This window comes from Rhinatrema bivittatum, chromosome 15 (genome assembly GCF_901001135.1).
Source record: "Rhinatrema bivittatum chromosome 15, aRhiBiv1.1, whole genome shotgun sequence".
Taxonomy (NCBI): Eukaryota; Metazoa; Chordata; class Amphibia; order Gymnophiona; family Rhinatrematidae; genus Rhinatrema; species Rhinatrema bivittatum.
The window spans coordinates 72,999,890-73,017,482 of NC_042629.1; the positions used below are offsets into that span (position 1 = coordinate 72,999,890).

At 42.4% G+C, this 17,593-nt stretch overlaps 1 protein-coding gene across 9 annotated transcripts in view; it reads right to left on the bottom strand.

Moving 5' to 3' along the window:
* Nucleotides 1-17,593, bottom strand: part of PLCH2 (phospholipase C eta 2) — a 340,028-nt gene that overhangs the window by 17,329 nt on the left and 305,106 nt on the right. For all 9 annotated transcript variants that reach the window (XM_029579065.1, XM_029579069.1, XM_029579064.1 and 6 more), the window contains 8 exons: nt 16,589-16,689; nt 15,861-15,958; nt 14,868-15,050; nt 14,190-14,297; nt 11,988-12,112; nt 9,506-9,590; nt 9,179-9,325; nt 8,106-8,185 (listed from right to left, as the gene is read on the bottom strand). In XM_029579065.1, coding sequence (XP_029434925.1) covers nt 8,106-8,185; nt 9,179-9,325; nt 9,506-9,590; nt 11,988-12,112; nt 14,190-14,297; nt 14,868-15,050; nt 15,861-15,958; nt 16,589-16,689 — 927 coding nt within the window. The remainder of the gene's footprint in view (nt 1-8,105; nt 8,186-9,178; nt 9,326-9,505; nt 9,591-11,987; nt 12,113-14,189; nt 14,298-14,867; nt 15,051-15,860; nt 15,959-16,588; nt 16,690-17,593) is intronic.

Genomic DNA, 17,593 nt, shown 5'->3' on the forward strand with positions numbered 1-17,593 from the left:
GGGATCGATTACCTACGTACCGCACGCCACACAGTGGGATTGATTACCTACGTACCGCACGCCACACAGCGGGATCGATTACCTACATAGCACACGCCACACAACGGGACTGCCTAGGAACATGGTTCATTCATACCTAGTGGCTAGTTTTCTTGAAGTGAAAACGTGTTATGCGGATCAGTACTGTTAAAGAGGATGTGATATTCTGCGCCCAGAAGCTTGCTATTGGCAGTGGAAAATTAGTGTTTCTAGGAATCCAAATCAGTTCCCTCCTAAATCAGTGCTACAGTAGCTATCGGGTCCAGCAGAGGAAATCTTATTCTAGAGCATTTCTGTTCATTCACTTTAACATTGCTTGGTCGTGAGTGGGAAATGTTTCCAAACTTGCTTTGCAGTGAGAGGGTGCCGAGAAAGCCACAGAAAGTTTGCTGATATGTAATTCAATATGTTCAGGTAAGGCACTTAGGAAATTGTAATTCCCCCTACTCTTCTAATTTGTACTTAAGAATACAATGTTTGCTTCAGAATGGATTTAACGCTGGCAGAATCAAATGGCAAGGTGAAAGTGCTCATACAATCATGTTTATAAGGTTGTAAATTGTTTGCTTTTTGGATTTCTTTGATTCGGACCCCACGGGGCAGTACTTCGCCGTATAAAGGGGTAATGCTTGATGGGCCTAGGAGGGTCCCTCCTGCCTCAGCACAACGTACAAAGGCCTCTGACTCATGACCTATGCTTTATGTTTTTGGAGCGTCTTGCCCTGTTAGCAATGGGCAAGCTCAAGACTATGCCCTTCCGGCTTGGATTTGCGGGATTGTTTGGAACCTGGCGTGTTTACAGCACCATCGTGTAATCCATCACAGCTACGCGGCTTAATGAGGAATCGCTTATACTTAAAATGAACACCCCAGCTCAAGACCGGTCAACCCTATGCCCAAAGGGGATGGTCTGTTTTGCTTCACCGTCAGAAATCCTCTTCAAGCCATTACCAGTTTTAGAGAAACCCTCATGGAAGAAGGGCTTCAGAGCAAATGTCACTGAGCTCACTCATCCCGCATTGAGCTCTTCCAGTTCTGTCACAGCCAGTATTCCACTGGCTATTATACAATAGCTGTGTCGATGGAGGTCAGGAGCTTACATGTAATACGTTGGCCATGAAGGGCACCTTGTCAGGTACATGCTAAGATCTAAGTTCTCCTTCTACGCCCTGCTGTCGTCCAATATCATTTGGCATGGATAGTTGGCTATTCATCCATCGCATGAGAAACGTTTGTGGGCTGGACTATCAAATGCCTCATTCAAGAAGGCATGCGATGTCACCAATCCTGGCCCATGTTGCAGTAAGGAATGGCGAGTCTAACAGCAATCCAATTAGGGAAGCCCTGGCACACTAAATGGCAGGGAACATTCAATAATTTGGTACACTCACCACCCTCCCGCTTGCTCGAAGTTGGAAATGGGCTCTTACCACCTTACGGCTCAGCACTTTAAAACGTTCTGCCCAAGGCAGCAGCAAGCGAGTGCTAGACTATGTTCATCAAGATGGCCTTGCACTTGCAGTCCTTGGAGCTTAGCGTGTCAGTGAGCTGCAGAACATCGGCGGAACGCGTTATAGCTGAGAAGCTTGCAGTGGGAGGAATTTAGCTTCACGAACAGTCCAGGACGGACCAAAGTCCATGCTCATCAGTCTCATCAAGATGACAAGGTCAGGGGGCAGACTACAGAGTACCCCCTCCAGTGAAGGTTGTCATACACGTGGGCTCTGGATTATCTTGCCGCAACAGGGCTGGGGATCGGGCCTTGTCGTATCAGAGCTGGACATGTCTATGAGGGGCTGGATGGTCCTGCCACGTGACGGACTGCCCAGGTCCTCTCTGGTGGAGACAGTCATAAGGGGTGCTCATGGGGAGAGAGACCCTTTTTGAGGGGCATGCGGCCTTGTGGCCACCCCTCAGCACTTGGGCCATGGGTGCTAATGTCAGGTCTGGGGATCAGGCCTGATGCTTAAACAGCTGGACACATCTGTGAGGGGCCCTGGAGGGTCCTGCTTTGTGGCGGACTGCCCAGGACCTCTTGACACCTGGCCATGGGCGTGCTGTCAGGCCTGGGGATCGGGACTGATGGGTAAATGGCTGGACACATCTGTGATGGGCCCTGGAGGTTCTTGCTGTTTGGAGGACTGCCCAGGACCCCGCTGGTGAAGGCGGTCATAGCAGGGCCATCCCTCGATGGTTGTCAGAGATGAATGGACAATAGAAGGGGCAATCAAACGGCTGGGTCAAGGAGGCATGTGTTGGCGCCAGCTCTAGTCCATGCCGCAGTCAGCAAGAGTGAGCCCAACACCACCTTACCTTATTATCATTTGGTTGCTTTGGTTGCAATGATTTAGGTACCAACGTCATCATCAATCATGGAAGACTGAGCTGCCTTGCCTCATTGTGGCCACCCTTCAAGATTCCGCTGGCTAGAAACCATACCTTGACAGAGCATTAAGTGCACTGGGACTGGGAAGGTACTTGGCGACATAGTGGTTATCATTTGTGACAGGAATGGGTGGACAGACATTTGTGCACAATTATATGCCCATGCCACGGACGGAGTACACTTGTCGAACTTGGGAAGCGATCTGTTCCTGCAAGCTATGCAGAGACTATTCACCCATCCAATGCAGTAGCTGTAGCCGTTGTTTGGGGGGTGCCCGTCACATGCGGGTGGAAGAACATAAGAACATAAGAAAATGCCATACTGGGTCAGACCAAGGGTCCATCAAGCCCAGCATCCTGTTTCCAACAGTGGCCAATCCAGGCCATAAGAACCTGGCAAGTACCCAAAAACTAAGTCTATTCCATGTAACCATTGCTAATGGCAGTGGCTATTCTCTAAGTGAACTTAATAGCAGGTAATGGACTTCTCCTCCAAGAACTTATCCAATCCTTTTTTAAACACAGCTATACTAACTGCACGAACCACATTCTCTGGCAACAAATTCCAGAGTTTAATTGTGCGTTGAGTAAAAAAGAACTTTCTCCGATTAGTTTTAAATGTGCCCCATGCTAACTTCATGGAGTGTCCCCTAGTCCTTCTACTATCCGAAAGAGTAAATAACCGATTCACATCTACCCGTTCTAGACCTCTCATGATTTTAAACACCTCTATCATATCCCCCCTCAGTCGTCTCTTCTCCAAGCTGAAAAGTCCTAACCTCTTTAGTCTTTCCTCATAGGGGAGTTGTTCCATTCCCCTTATCATTTTGGTAGCCCTTCTCTGTACCTTCTCCATCGCAATTATATCTTTTTTGAGATGCGGCGACCAGAATTGTACACAGTATTCAAGGTGGGGTCTCACCATGGAGCGATACAGAGGCATTATGACATTTTCCGTTTTATTCATCATTCCTTTTCTAATAATTCCCAACATTCTGTTTGCTTTTTTGACTGCCGCAGCACACTGAACCGACGATTTCAATGTGTTATCCACTATGACACCTAGATCTCTTTCTTGGGTTGTAGCACCTAATATGGAACCCAACATCGTGTAATTATAGCATGGGTTATTTTTCCCTATATGCATCACCTTGCACTTATCCACATTAAATTTCATCTGCCATTTGGATGCCCAATTTTCCAGTCTCATGGAAGGCACACGCAGGCATGGAAGGTACTTCCATGCCTGCGTGTGCCGGGACCCTGTGGTGGCGGCGACAGAGTCCAGGAGCGCATTTGTATTTGTAACTGCAGAGGCATTAGAAGTAAGCTGGGAGATGCCAATGTGTACCATCACTTTGTGGCGGCCGAGATCCCCTCCAGCAGGGGGCTTGCTTTTTGGCGGCCCGAGATGGGGAGCCCATCCGGTGCTTGGCAGTCATGACTCCAGTTCCGGGGGCCTGCTAGGGGCGGACCCCACAGCTCCACATGGGCGGAGGTTAAAGTATTGGCACCTGCCCAATCACGATTTCTGTAAACCTTATGGACTGGACTCAGCGCCTGATTAGACTCCCATGTTAGGGATTCTAATAAACGGCTGCAGCCCTTTGCATCCAAATTGTGTGTCGCGTTTTCCTTGTGTGTAACTGTTGGTGGAGCCCAGCAGGGCTGGGGGTGGGGGCGGATAGGAGCTCAAGGGTGTCCGGGCTGCCCAGTTAATGGCGGACAGGATTCTGAATGCTCGCGATGCTCCTCCCCGATGAACAGATCTAATGGGAAAGCCCTGTGAGAGTCTAAAGAACTTGCCCACTCTAGCCTCATTAGGTAAGTCTGAGCCACATCGGCTGCCGCTAGCAGGAGGACCATGAAGCATTTGCTTAGCTGAATGCAGGCAAATCCCCTAAATGCAATCTGATTGATGCAAGTTGGCAAGTATACAAAATGAGCTAGGCTGCTAAAAGATGGAGCTAGCAGCATTTCAAACAGTTGTGAAGTGGGAAATCTCTCTCAGGCACACACACACACACAAATCATTACACATATTACAAACAAAAAAACCCCAACTAGTCAGACTGATGAGATGGGTGACATGGAAGTGCGGGTCTCCAGGAGGACCCTTTCTGATTCAGTGCATCTTCAGTCACGATGACGTTATCGGAGAAAGGGACAGACATCACCCTTGAATCCAACTACCGATTCAAGACCCCAAATCCAGTGCGAGTTTGGTTTCAGGTAAAGGAGAATCATTTAGAAGAAGATCCAGGATAAACTGCTGTAATCGTCCCCCTGCAAATATTTGGGGCCTTAAAGTTTCACCAGAACAGATGAGAAACAGGGGGGCTCTATTATTTTTCCCCCCACAGATTAAGCACAGTAGTGCTTTCCCCCCCTCCAATCCTACTCGTAGTATTATTAGTTATTGTTTACCTCTGAAAGGTGATGAGAAATCTCAGAGAAAAGAGGAAAAAGAAAAGAGAAAAGAAAACGCAGGAGAAGGAATGAGTTCGTGTCAGAATTAGATAACAGAGTTTTAAAGGCCACATTGCTCCTAAAGAGAATTGGTTTCTCATCAGGCTGGTGATGCGTTTACCAGGCCAACATAAGAATTATCCTGATTTGCTAAGGTACTAAAAACAAAAAAGGGATGGATGTGATCTTGAAAGCTTTGGATAACTCTCCAAGTTAGCCCAATAAAAAGGTATCACAGCCCACAGAGAAGATAGAGAGGCAGAGCAAGAACGAGCTAAAGAGAAGGGACTAGATTAATGTATCCTGGAGCTGCTTCTTAAATGCAGGAGTTTCTGGCAGAGAATGCCCTGAAAAAACCCCAGCAAGGAATGTCACAAATCACAATGAGGAGCTGAGGGAGGTCCGGATGCTAAGGGAAAAACAGCAATGATGTCACTGATCAGAAACATGCAGGTTGGTTGCGGTTCTCACTACACCTTCCTGAGACACGAGTAGGGGGAGGGGCCACCACCACCACCAGCGTGGCCCCTAAACTTTTCCTGCTTCTAAAAGGAGAGTTTTGACACAGAGATGTCCACTGAAATCACAAACAGACAGAGTAAAAAGGCAAATCAGACGGAAACATTGAGGGGGGAGCGACGAGAAGGGGAAAAAAAAAAAAAAAAAGCACACGGGAGGGGAACTGGAGAAGATCAAAATACAGAGATCAGAGGAGACAGACCAAGAAGTAAGCATTTTAAGAGACGACAACAATTTAGAATAAGGGCCGAGGTCAGCCGGGGAAAAGTAATACAAACACATTTAGCAGTAACATAGCATTAAGAGAGAGGGGTTGCTGTTCGCTTGCGCGGTGGGTAAAATGGTTCAGAGAAGGCTAGGTTAAGCAGTTTAATCCCCTCTTTTTTTTTTTTTGCTGTACACTTCAGCCGGCTTTTCATTTTAACCCTGTACATGCCAGCACGCTCAGATTTCAGGAAGCAAGAATAAATCAGGAACAAAACCAGCTCTTCAGACGTCAGCAGTCTTCATCCCTTCTGATTTTGGAGGCTCTTGGAAAGTTAAAAAGTGAAGAACGAAGGAGAACTAAACCACACCAGTGCATGGATTTGGAGCGCTTTTCAGCTTTTACCCTTCTCAAGTCAGTTATTTTCAGTAGGGAAGATGTCAGGCCAATCGTCAACCCACCCCCCAAATTTCACACCGACTGGTGAACTAGCAGAAAGGTTGTTATGCTGTTGGATAGATGGATTTACTTAACCAGCCCTTCAGCTGTATCCAGACTGGAGGTGAAAAGAAGTGCTGCACTGTCAAAATTAATGTCATCTCTTAAAATCCATAATTTTACATCAGTAAATTATTTTCAACTGAGAGCGCAATAAAAATAAAACACACCATTTTTCAGCGCTTTGCATGATAGGTTGAAATACTGGACAAGTCCCTTTAACTTTGCTCTTGAAGTTGTATGCTGGGGCTTCCCGGGCAGGTTTTTCAGTAACCCGCAGGTAGAGATCTCGGCCCTAGCCTAGCACTCGCCTAACTCTGCGTTTTTCCACAAAGCATCCCTTGTATGAAGCAGCAGTTGCTCAAATGCTGTCTGGTTTCTCTCTGAAGAAGCGGGAAGGAACCTCCACGAATGCAACAGAGAGAAAAACTAGGACTGGTTCAAGCCCGTCTTTATCTGGTAACTCTATTCAAAATGTATTTTGCAGCAGTAGAAGACTGCACCGATTTCTCCAGTTATATCAGAGTACACGGAGCTTTAGTAGCTGTATGGCAAGCAGACCCAAGGAAGGCCGTTTCCATCAGATTTGTTCCTTAGCTCTTGTAGAACTGATAGATACATTTATTTTTTTATTTATTTAAAAGACTTTTATTACCCGCCCTTCCTATGTTCAGAGCAGGGAACAATATGAATAAGAATAAGAGAAACCTGACAATACATAGATCATACAAACGAGAGGGGAAGAACATAATTCTTCATAACAGTGCACAGATCATCTGAGACAGTAAAAAAAAAAAAACAAACACAGGAAGGGGAGTTCATTCTATCAAGATAGTTGAGTTCTGCCCTCACTTCTGGCCCCTAAGTAGCACCCCCTCTGAGGGTGGATGTGTCAGGGAACGTCTATTGAATTTACACAAAAAGCAAATTTAAAAAAAAAAAAAAAATCTGCTGTCACTGCCACCTGCTGTAAGAGCCTGAATATTTCATTCTTGCCCTGGAAATAAGGAGAAAACGTGTTCTGTTTCCTTGGAAATAATTGAAGATGCAGTGAAAAATCAAGTGTAAAAAAAAAACAAGATGTCTACACAGAACACTTAACATGGCCAGTCTTAGAGATTCCTGCAGCGCTTCTTCTAGGAATTCCATTTGTATTACGCAAAGAAAGCGAGATGAACTTGAAGGAAACAGGCTTTTAACGACAATACTAACCATGAACTCAAAATCTGAGTCACCAAGAATGGAAATGGAAATATTTCTTCTTCTGATTTCATCAATATTATATATATTTACGAACTTTAAACTGCTCCGGGTTACAGCTGAAACGTGGCAACAACTTCTTATTAAAAATAATCCTGGCGTACCCAGCAGCATCCCAACCATTCCACCTCTTTCTGGATTAAAAATGTCATTTTCTGAGGCACATTAATGGTATCGCAAGCATTAACGCATGCTAAACGTTCTCAAGCTGTTAACATGAGTAAATTAGATTGCAACAGTGTTAACGTGAAATATATGCTAATGAGGTAATGATATTCCAACGTATGCAAAATAGCACATTAGCCTATTAGCACAGTGAAAAAGTTTGTGTACCTGAAAATGTGCGGTTAAACTTAATGCACAGTAACACATGTACTTTAGCATCTGCAGTAACACGGGTATCATCAGCATTTAAATTAATATCGGCCTTTAATGTACACGCCAGATACTCCAACACATTTTAGTATATACACCCCTTTTGCTGGACATTAAACTGTTTAACTATCATCAACCAATTTATGGTGAAAATAGCTAGGGGGGCACTGGTATGATATAATATAGATCATGCAACGGAGAATTTTCAGAACAGTAAAATAATCCATCCACAAAAGCCTCACTGCGTGGTGTTTTGAATGATAATCTTTTTAATTCTCCCTTACAAGTTAGTGGCATAACATTGCTCACATGGTTATTAGTGCAATTCAGAGCAAGTTTGTGGGAATGTACTCACCTTACCGCTGATGTCATTAATTGCTATATGAACAAAAATGGATGCCTCTTCCATACCTTCCAGGTACACATGTCGATAACCTGAAAGCCCAGAGTACACAGAGTTAATGAGTATTCATATGGCGAATGTCCACTTAAAGCCCTGCTCCTGTTTTACTGCACTGCTACACAAGTTGCCAAAGAGCTGGTACAGAGTCCCCCTATCTCTACTCCTGTAAGAGAAGGCGAGAAGCTTCCTTCACTTTGGTCATAATGATTACCATTCTGTCCACTGCCTTCCTCTCAAAGCCTCTCCCATGGGAGGGCGATGCTCTTTAATTCTTTTCTTCAAACATTTGCAGAGATGAGATGAGATGACATGAATTGCAGAAAGATGGCAACAACCCCCATAGCCAGCAGAGGTGCTGAAAGGAACAGAAGAGTCTCCCATCTCGGTGTCAATCTATCTACCTCTTAAGAGCATTTCAATGTCGGATTGTCTCAAATCAGAGAAGGGCTACTATAAAATATATCAGAATATCCATACAACTGAATTTTTAAACAGCTAACTGAGATAGAGGCTGAGTACATGAATCAAAATCAAGAACCTTAAAATATGATCCAGCGAGAGGGAAATCTCTTAAGACCCTGTTAAAATGTGTTGGGTTGGTTGAATTTATTTTCAGAGAACAGAGATTAAAAAGATTAACCAATATGAGGGACTACATTGCCATAATGCAGAACTAGCCAAATGTATTCAACAGTTGTCAGCACATGACAGAGAATTCTTAACCTTTCTTCTAGTCTTGCTATGTTTTGCACGCTGAATCACGACTTTCTGAATCTGGTCCTTAAGACTTAACATAGATCTGATATTCATTATGACACGTGTGTAGACTAATCAGGTTCTTACACTGAATGAATGCAAATTATTTCTCAAAAATATTCAATTCTTGTACCCTGAAAATCAAGACTTTGTTGAGGGTCTCAAAGAGTGAGTTTGGGAGCTTCTGCTGGCACAACTATCCTTTGTCAACGTAGTGTGTTACGTCTATGCAGTAACATTAAAGCAAATTAGAATAAGTACCCCCTTACCTGGCATCATACTCTTAAATGCTATTGTCCTCTGTCCAATAAAATCACGCCCAATAGGGTCATGATCCCATACCAGGAATCTAATCAGGGTTATCTCAGGCATATGTACAGTAAACAGAAGAGTCTCCTCCCACATTGGGTTGAATCCTAGAAAGCAAGAAAATCCCATAAACCTTTTGATTGGGGCACAGTGCAAGATACAATTCCATCTGGTGGCCAGAGGACGTACAACCGGAATAGAAACTAAGCAAAGCATAAACCTCTAGTACTGGTCATGCCCTGCCGGCTCAATGATGGCGGAGCTAAGTCTGCTGGCTGATTCCTTACCATTATCATCAACCACTCGAGTTTGCTCTTTGAAGCAGTCCACCGGTAACCCTATTATCTCCACTTCTACAAATGGATCGATTATCTGAAGAAAAGAAACAAAACAGAGGGACTGGTGAAGACAGACTAGGAACAAGCCAGAGGTTTCTCATATTAGTCAAGTTTTATCAAGCATGTGTTTGTTGAGCTACAAAGCCTAGCAAGGGAAGATTTTATTGATCAGTCTGTGGTGAATGGTTAATTGCTTCAGGCCATATTAAGAATGACTTCTTGTAATCACCACTGTGCCACCGACTCTGGCTGTCTTAAGTTCATCTGTAATAAAAGTTTTTACAGCAAGGTGCTTAAGATATTATTACAGCTCTAATTACAACCATGGAACATGCAGCAATTCCCTGGTGCATCACATTCAATTTCTAAAATACTAGTTACGGTAATTTTTTTTATAAAGCCTGAAGCTAATAGTTTATTGCATGGAGCACAGGGTAGTACAGTGGTTTCTTTCCTCTTTATAATAATAAGTGCTTGTTGTTTGCCACCCATCAGAATTCTGAAAGTCATTTAAACCAACATATAAAAGCTCCTCTTCCCACGTTAAACGTCTGCACTGAAAAACTTTTAAGGTCCAATGAATGGGTCTATACAGATCCATGCACATGCTGCTCTCAGGTCCCAAGGGAATGGACAGATAACCTCGAGCAGCTTTGGCAAGCTCAACACAAGGGCTGAACCTTGACGTTCTCTGATAGAAAACCAAACATTTTGTGTAGGTATATATTCATGAAAAGGTTCTAAGGGATTAGTCTGGGCCACTGTGTCTAAAGGGCAATGTGTGTGGAAAAATAGGCTAAGTGGGGGGCCCAGATGCTTCTTCTTAGGACCAACTCTACAGACGTAAACCGGAGATGTTACAATAACATAATGCTTAGGATGGACACAACAGACTATATCAGGAGTGTTCAAGTTAGATCTGTACAGTTCTGTCATTCTTAGTTACAGAAAACATCAAATGTTGCATTATCAGGGGCATTATCTGCCCCTTTTGAATTAAAAACTGGGGTACCACAGGGTTCTGCCCTGCCAGTGGTGTTATTTAACATCTACATTGCCCGGATCGGTCTGTAGAATACATAATGTTCACCTATGACATTCCTATTATTCCTATTAAAGGAATGGCCCAAGATACCTTGTTGAAGGTAGCCCATTGTCTCAAACATCTTTGCCAATGGCTTAACAATAATAATTTGGTTTTAAATCTGTCAAAATTGGAAATTCTGTATCTAGCTAGATAACCTTCGAACAATATTGCTTAGACCCTGGATGTGGAAGAAAAACCAATTATCATTTCCAAAGAAGTAAGAAATCATATAATACGATAAAGTTCCTTGTAAACCGATATGATGTACCAACGAATACCGGTATATAAAAGCTTTAAAATAAATAAATAGTTATGGACCCAAGATTAACCCTTCATCCACAAATTTAAAAAGTAGTCCAAAACTCATACTTCAAGCTACAAATGTAGAGGAGAATATGACCTTTTCTCAATAACTCAGCCTTGAAAACAGTCATTCATTCCCTTGAGATGCCAGCAGTGGATTACTGTAACTCACTCTATCTCAAAAAACCTTGCGAGCCCAACAATATATTCAGAATTCAGCTATAAGAATTATTGAGCAAATTCCAACTTTCCACCACATCACACCTTATCTGGTCAAACATCATAGGTTACCCATTTCTTCAAGAATAAAATTTAAGATACTAACCCTAGTGTTAAAGGAATCAAAGGCATTGTCCAACACAACATAAATGCAACTTTAAAAATATATTGCCCAATGTGAACCTTGCGTTCAACTTCTCAAATGCTTTTAGATATCCATTTCATTCAAGCAAGTTCGCCTAGAGGAGTCAAGAGAACGCCTGTTTTACACTCAAGGACCAACCCTCTGGAACGCTCTTACGCTACAAATAAAGACTGAAGTAGCATTAACAACTTTTGGAAAAATGGTGAAGGCATTACTATTTGAGCAGGTTTTCAGTACATATATTAAACAAATAGCCCTTAGTAGGTCACAATTCTCTCAGTAATAACAGCCAGTCGGACACTGGAATTATGTTTTATTTGTGTTGTTATTTGTTTGGTTGTTTATCTTTGATTTAGGATGTTTTTTGTTAATTTATGAATGTGTCTTTGTAAATCGTTTAGAAACATAGTGGTAATAAGTGATACATACATTTCTAAATACATAAATAAATGTGTCACTGTACATATGTAGGAAGCTAAGTGAAATGAAATTAATCTTATCTACCATAAATTGAAAACGGAGAGGCACAGAGGATGGTAGGACCCTACTGCGTGTCCATTCATTACCACTAATTGTTTTCGTAGTCATTAATCCATTTGATCGCTAAACAGCAATTCCATAAAATTACTTTGAGGCCACACAAATGTGGTGTCCTTAGGATGGCCTCTTCTCCGTACCTCTCCTCTGTCTCCCAGCATAGAGTCCCGAGGCTTCGGGAGCTGCTGTCCACTGATTATCCTCAGCACCAGCTGCTTTTTGAGCTGACCGGGCAACGGGTCTTCGGAATTTGGATTAAAGGCACCTAAACGGGGATGGAGGGAGGAGAAAAAGCAGAACAAGCAAATGGGATGATGCAAACAGCCGGTGCACGTATTCTACAGAAAAGGAAGCTTCCTTAAAAACAGAAATTTAATGTAATTATTTAATATCTTTCTACTCTAATAAAACAAGTTAGATTACTATTTTCCCAAACAGTCTGCTTCTCAAAACTGCCCTGTGAAAATGCACCTGCAGAGATTTGCATCTGCCTGTTCTAGGATACTTTCCCCCCTTTTAAAACAACGTGCACAAGTATGTAGGGGTATTGTCTCCCCCAAACTAACCCCACTTCTGAACCCACCAACCTTTACTGGGGGTAGATGAGGCCTGCACGCCCTTTTGCCTAAGTTTCAGACGGGCCAATCTAGCCACAAACAGGCACGGCAAACGACTTTTGAAAATTGTGACCACATGCTCTGCCATCACCAAGGTCACAACTGATTCACTGCCTTCCCCCCCAACTTTTTGCAAATTGATGGAAGTGAGATTACGGAAGAAATCTCGATTATAGTAAGGTTGAGTGCCCTGCAAGACGTCACCCTGTAAAAATGGCAGTAATGGAATTTAAATCTTTGCCACTCAATTTATTTCAGCTTTGGGATAATATCCTTAAAGTCCGGGGACAGCACAAAAGGGCAACATGACACAACCCTTAAAAGCTCAAAGGCTACGATAAAGATCCTGGATCAAAAGAGCTTATAATAAGGCAGGGCATGGGGAGGTTACACAGTAGGCAGTGTTGGTGGGACTGGCACACAGGTCCCCGGGCGCCACAGCTCTGTGATCTAGGCACAACACTGCACCACCAGAAAAAGAGAGACAGAAAAATGCATCACAAGAAAATTTGTCAAACTGCTGAAATTTTTAATTAACTAACACTGGGGATTCCAATTCAGAGCCTAAAATCAGGGCCATACTGAGAGAAGAACATAAAACGTGGCTCACTGTAATGAAACAGAATATATAAGGAAACAGCAAGCGAGACAGGGCACGAAATAATCATTTAATTTAGCCGAAGTCTCAGGATTTTGCAGATTCTGAGACAGTCAAGTGCAGCTTGAACGCTTTGACAGTGACAGAACTAAACCCCTTCTCTTCAGGAAGATGACACCTGGTATCCTTGCTATTGGGGGCTATTATTTCAATTTTCCATTAGGAAAAAAATATATGAAAATAAATTGTGGCCGAGTTCTGCTTTTGGTTTATATAAAAATAAAAGTATGCATTTTTATAAGCATGAAAACCCAGTGACATCAGAAGTCAAGATAGTAAGAGAATATCCAGAGCCTAATTTTTCATTTAATGTAAAATGGTAAACTATAAGACATAGGGGTCATCCATTAAAGTGTAACACTGACGCAAAGTCACCATGATCCAGATGTGTTCCATCTGTTTATTTACACAACACTCAATTACTCGCCCTTAATCTTTCAACATCAGAGTGAGTCAGAATACTAAAAACAAATAAAAAACAAATGCATAAAAAATATAAAATATCACACAATTTCATCTCATATACATTCTCCTAGTGCCCTCCTACCTGTCTAAAAATAGGAAGTAAACAATCATGATTTGGCCAATTTCCTCTATTTTATTTATTTAAAAGCTTTTCTATACCACCTATACAATATGTAGGTCTAAGTGGATTACAAAGTTGAACATAATTAAAAAAAAATGACATTTAAAAACAACCATAATAAGAGTAATAAAACAATATAAAATAAAAAATGGACAAAATAAATAACAAACATACATAAACATGTAGAACTGAAAAAGTGAAAGAAATAATGTGAGTATTATGGTTCTAGTGATACCCAGTAACTTCCTAGAGATGTGTTGAATGCTCCCACAACGTATCAACCCTGAAAACAGCAGGACTAAAAACTGAATGCATCTGGCAACTGAACCTGGCCTGGAAGCCCTCTCTGCCACTACAGTAAAACAAGGCAAGACAAGGAAAAATCCAGTTACTCACATGCCCATCCTCGAGCAAAGGGTAACCCAAGTAGATTAATCTTAAGTCATTTCTCGGCAGGGCTGTCACCAAACTCGCTCCTTACCTTGACACATGCACTTGGGTTTGAGGACGTAACCACAGTTCCCATTGGCATTAAATTTGGCCCGGTTCAACTGCAGCATCCTTCCTTCTGATTGGTAATTTAATGCGACTGTACGGAAGCGGAGAAAAGGGGGGAAACAGAAAACAGATTTTGAATAATCATCTGTAAAGGAATAACACAAACACAGGTCCAATGATGTAGAGAAAGGAGAAAAATAGGTGGAATATAGCATGTATGAAAGGTAAAATGGACATCTGATCAAAATCACTAGCAAACTAGCTGGCTAAGAATGAGGGAGAGAAGAGTGTAAGAGCGACAGAATTTTATTTTTTATTTTAGCCAATATTGAGTATTAGGTGGTTTTGTGCAGCTCCAGTGTTGTGAACCAAGTGGCTTTTACTGTTCTCTACTTATACAGAGGATGCAAGCTGCAAACTCTGGTTTAAAAAAAATAGAAAAAAAAGCAAACCAGAATTGCAAGATTCCAATACTCCGATTCAACAAATTTTTCAAAGAGCAGAATAAAGAAGTTTTTTTTGGGGTTTTTGGTTTTTTTTTTAATGTTTTCAAATAAACTAGCTTACGAAAATGCTGCAGGACTGCTGTTAGCAGGCTTCCCTCTCAGACCATGCACGCAACTGAAAACCAGATTGACTGGTACCAGAGCGTCACACCTACCTAGCTGGCATCCTGCATTCCAGAAGGGTTGCGGGTTGTAGTTGCTCGAGTCCACCCTGTAGGATGATGGATAGATGCGGGAGAGCTGGTGCTGATTGAAACGAATGTACTGGGCCGGCTTCTGTTGAAGTATCTGGTGGGCTTTCGTTTCACTGAATGATGACACCTGCCAGCTAGAATTAACTAACACACGGGGGTGGGGGTGCAGTAGAATGGGGAGCGAGGGGGAAAAAGGGGAAGGAAACCAAGAAAACAAACCTTCTTACTCTGACACAAAACAACAACGCAACCAAGAAAACCCAATTCCAATGCACTATCAATGCCACCATTCCTCATTCAACGTCAAGCTAAAAAAAAAAAAATTAAAATTAAAAATCTAAAACATGATGAAGGAATTAGAGGATTATAAACCCTCAAACACCCCCCCACACACACACACACAAAACCTAACAAAAATACAATTGAATGAAATCTATATTAAAAAAGGGAAGAAAAGTCCTTGTACAGGCAATATTTCATGGCATAAATACACCATATTACAATTCATATAATTGACATTTATTCAATTCATATAACTCAATACATAAAATTTTGAATCAAGTGAAATATTTGTGTCTCAGTAGTAAAACCACCATTAAAAAAGATAGATTCTTGTAGAGAATGGCACTTACAGCCATCCTGTACCTTCATTGTTCCCAGAGCACGCACTGGGCTGCACTTTTCTGTAATTTGTGGCCTCTCTGTGAGCTGCTGCAAATTACTTTTATATTGGCTACAGTTATATTGCTCCATAACGATGGAATATCAGAAATTGTTTCACAAAGGGATGGCTTAACCCCCGAGAAGATACCCTGATCCTATGTAAATGCATTTTGCCAACCAAATACATGGAGGGAAGATATGAAAATAAGCGCTAAGAGAGACAGCTTTTCAAGCCGAGATTCTGGGCATAATTAGCTATTTAATTTTCTGTGGTCAATTAGTTCCACCTACTTTCCGTTTCCACATCATGGATCCCCACAGACTTGGTGTATTTCACCAAGTCGGACAATGCTCGAGAAAGCTTCATGGTTTTCTTCTGCCGGCTTATCCTAGACAATTAAAAAATAAATCCCTGATTATAGGTGTCAGTCAAGGAAGGAAACCTTCTCTTTGCAAATTTCTCTCTGCAGAGATGTGCTTGGAAAAGAAAAAAAACCAGCAAGTCGTTGTGCGAATTTAGAAAGCGAAGGGCTAGAATGGTCATTGGCGTTTCAAGTTTCGACAGGCTGGCGAGGCGGGCATCGTCGTGATTCAGCTCTGGAATTTGTTGGAGGACATGGCCAAGGCATCTAGGACAGAGGGCTTTAAAAAAAAAAAAAAGTTTGGACAAATTCCTGGAGGAAATGTCCATAGGCAATTATTAGCCAGGCAGACTTGGGGAAAGCCATCCCATATCCCCTGTGAGCAGGCAGCAAGAAATGTTATCTACTCTTTGGGATCTGCTGGGCTTTTCGTAGCCATCCAGAATGGTCAGGGTCTCTCAGAGAGGATGCTGAGCTCGATGGATCTTTGGTCTGCCCCAGAATGGCACTTCTTGTGTTCTTAAGTGCCTGTGTCTAAATTTAAACTGCCCCGTACCTCTTGTTTGACTTGTGTTATAAGTTGGAGGGTCCTTCCCAATCCCTTGCAATTCAACCTCGGTCATTCTTTACGATTGCTGGGTTTTCCCCATTCCATACCTGCTGTAGTGCATGGACCCTCGTGCCATGCTCCCTTGACGGTCAAAGTCATCAGTATCCTCTTCCAAACTGGAGGACTTCTTCAATTTTCCGACTTTTTTCTGAAGAAGATAAATAAGGCCAGTAACTTCACAGCCTGCCCTCGATCACAGTTCCCAGATTTTTTTTTAATTACCACCCAGACAAAATATGGCAGGAGAGGCAGAGAAAATCCACGACTTAAGAAACATTCCTAAGTAAATGAATTTTGTACTTTACAGAAAAACGCTTTTTTTTTTCAGAGTAACTACAGAGAATGTGAAAAATTACCTGCATTTGTTCTCATTACCAACTTTTGCCAAATGCTGTTTATTTTAGAATTAAAACAAACAGCACCAGCACTCAAAACCTAACATCTTCATATTTAATCAAAGGAAATTAAACTGAAACAGTGTTTGACCTAATGACTTCGTTAAAATACATCTCAAGGTTGCTCCACAGCTTAAGAGCTTAATGCAATAGAAAATGTGTTTGCATTCACGGGTAGATTTTAAAAGGGCCTCGGGGCACTCGGAGACAGAGAGAGCCTCTTTATAGGGCTCAGCCTGACACTCAGTATATGGACCATTGTAAGGGGGGGGAGGGCACTTTGATTCGGGGTGCGTGTCGGGAGGTGGGTTGGGGTTTGGGGGGTGGTGTTACAGACACATTCAGAGGTATTCATTGTAAAACTGAGATCACTAAAGACTTTTATTCCTTATAAGCGATGAAAAGGAGTTGATTTATAAAATGCAGCTAGCAGAGACTGCCGTGTACAAATCAACTCCTCTTGTTAGACTTTTCATCGCTTATAAAGTCTAAAATTCTTTAGTGATGTCAATTTTACAATGAATACCTCTGAATGTGTCTTTAGCACCCCCAACCCACCTCCTGAAAACTCACCCCGAATCAAAGAGACCCCACCCCCCTTACAATGGTGCACATGCCGAGTGTCAGGCTGAGCCCTATACAGAGGTGCGCGCTCTC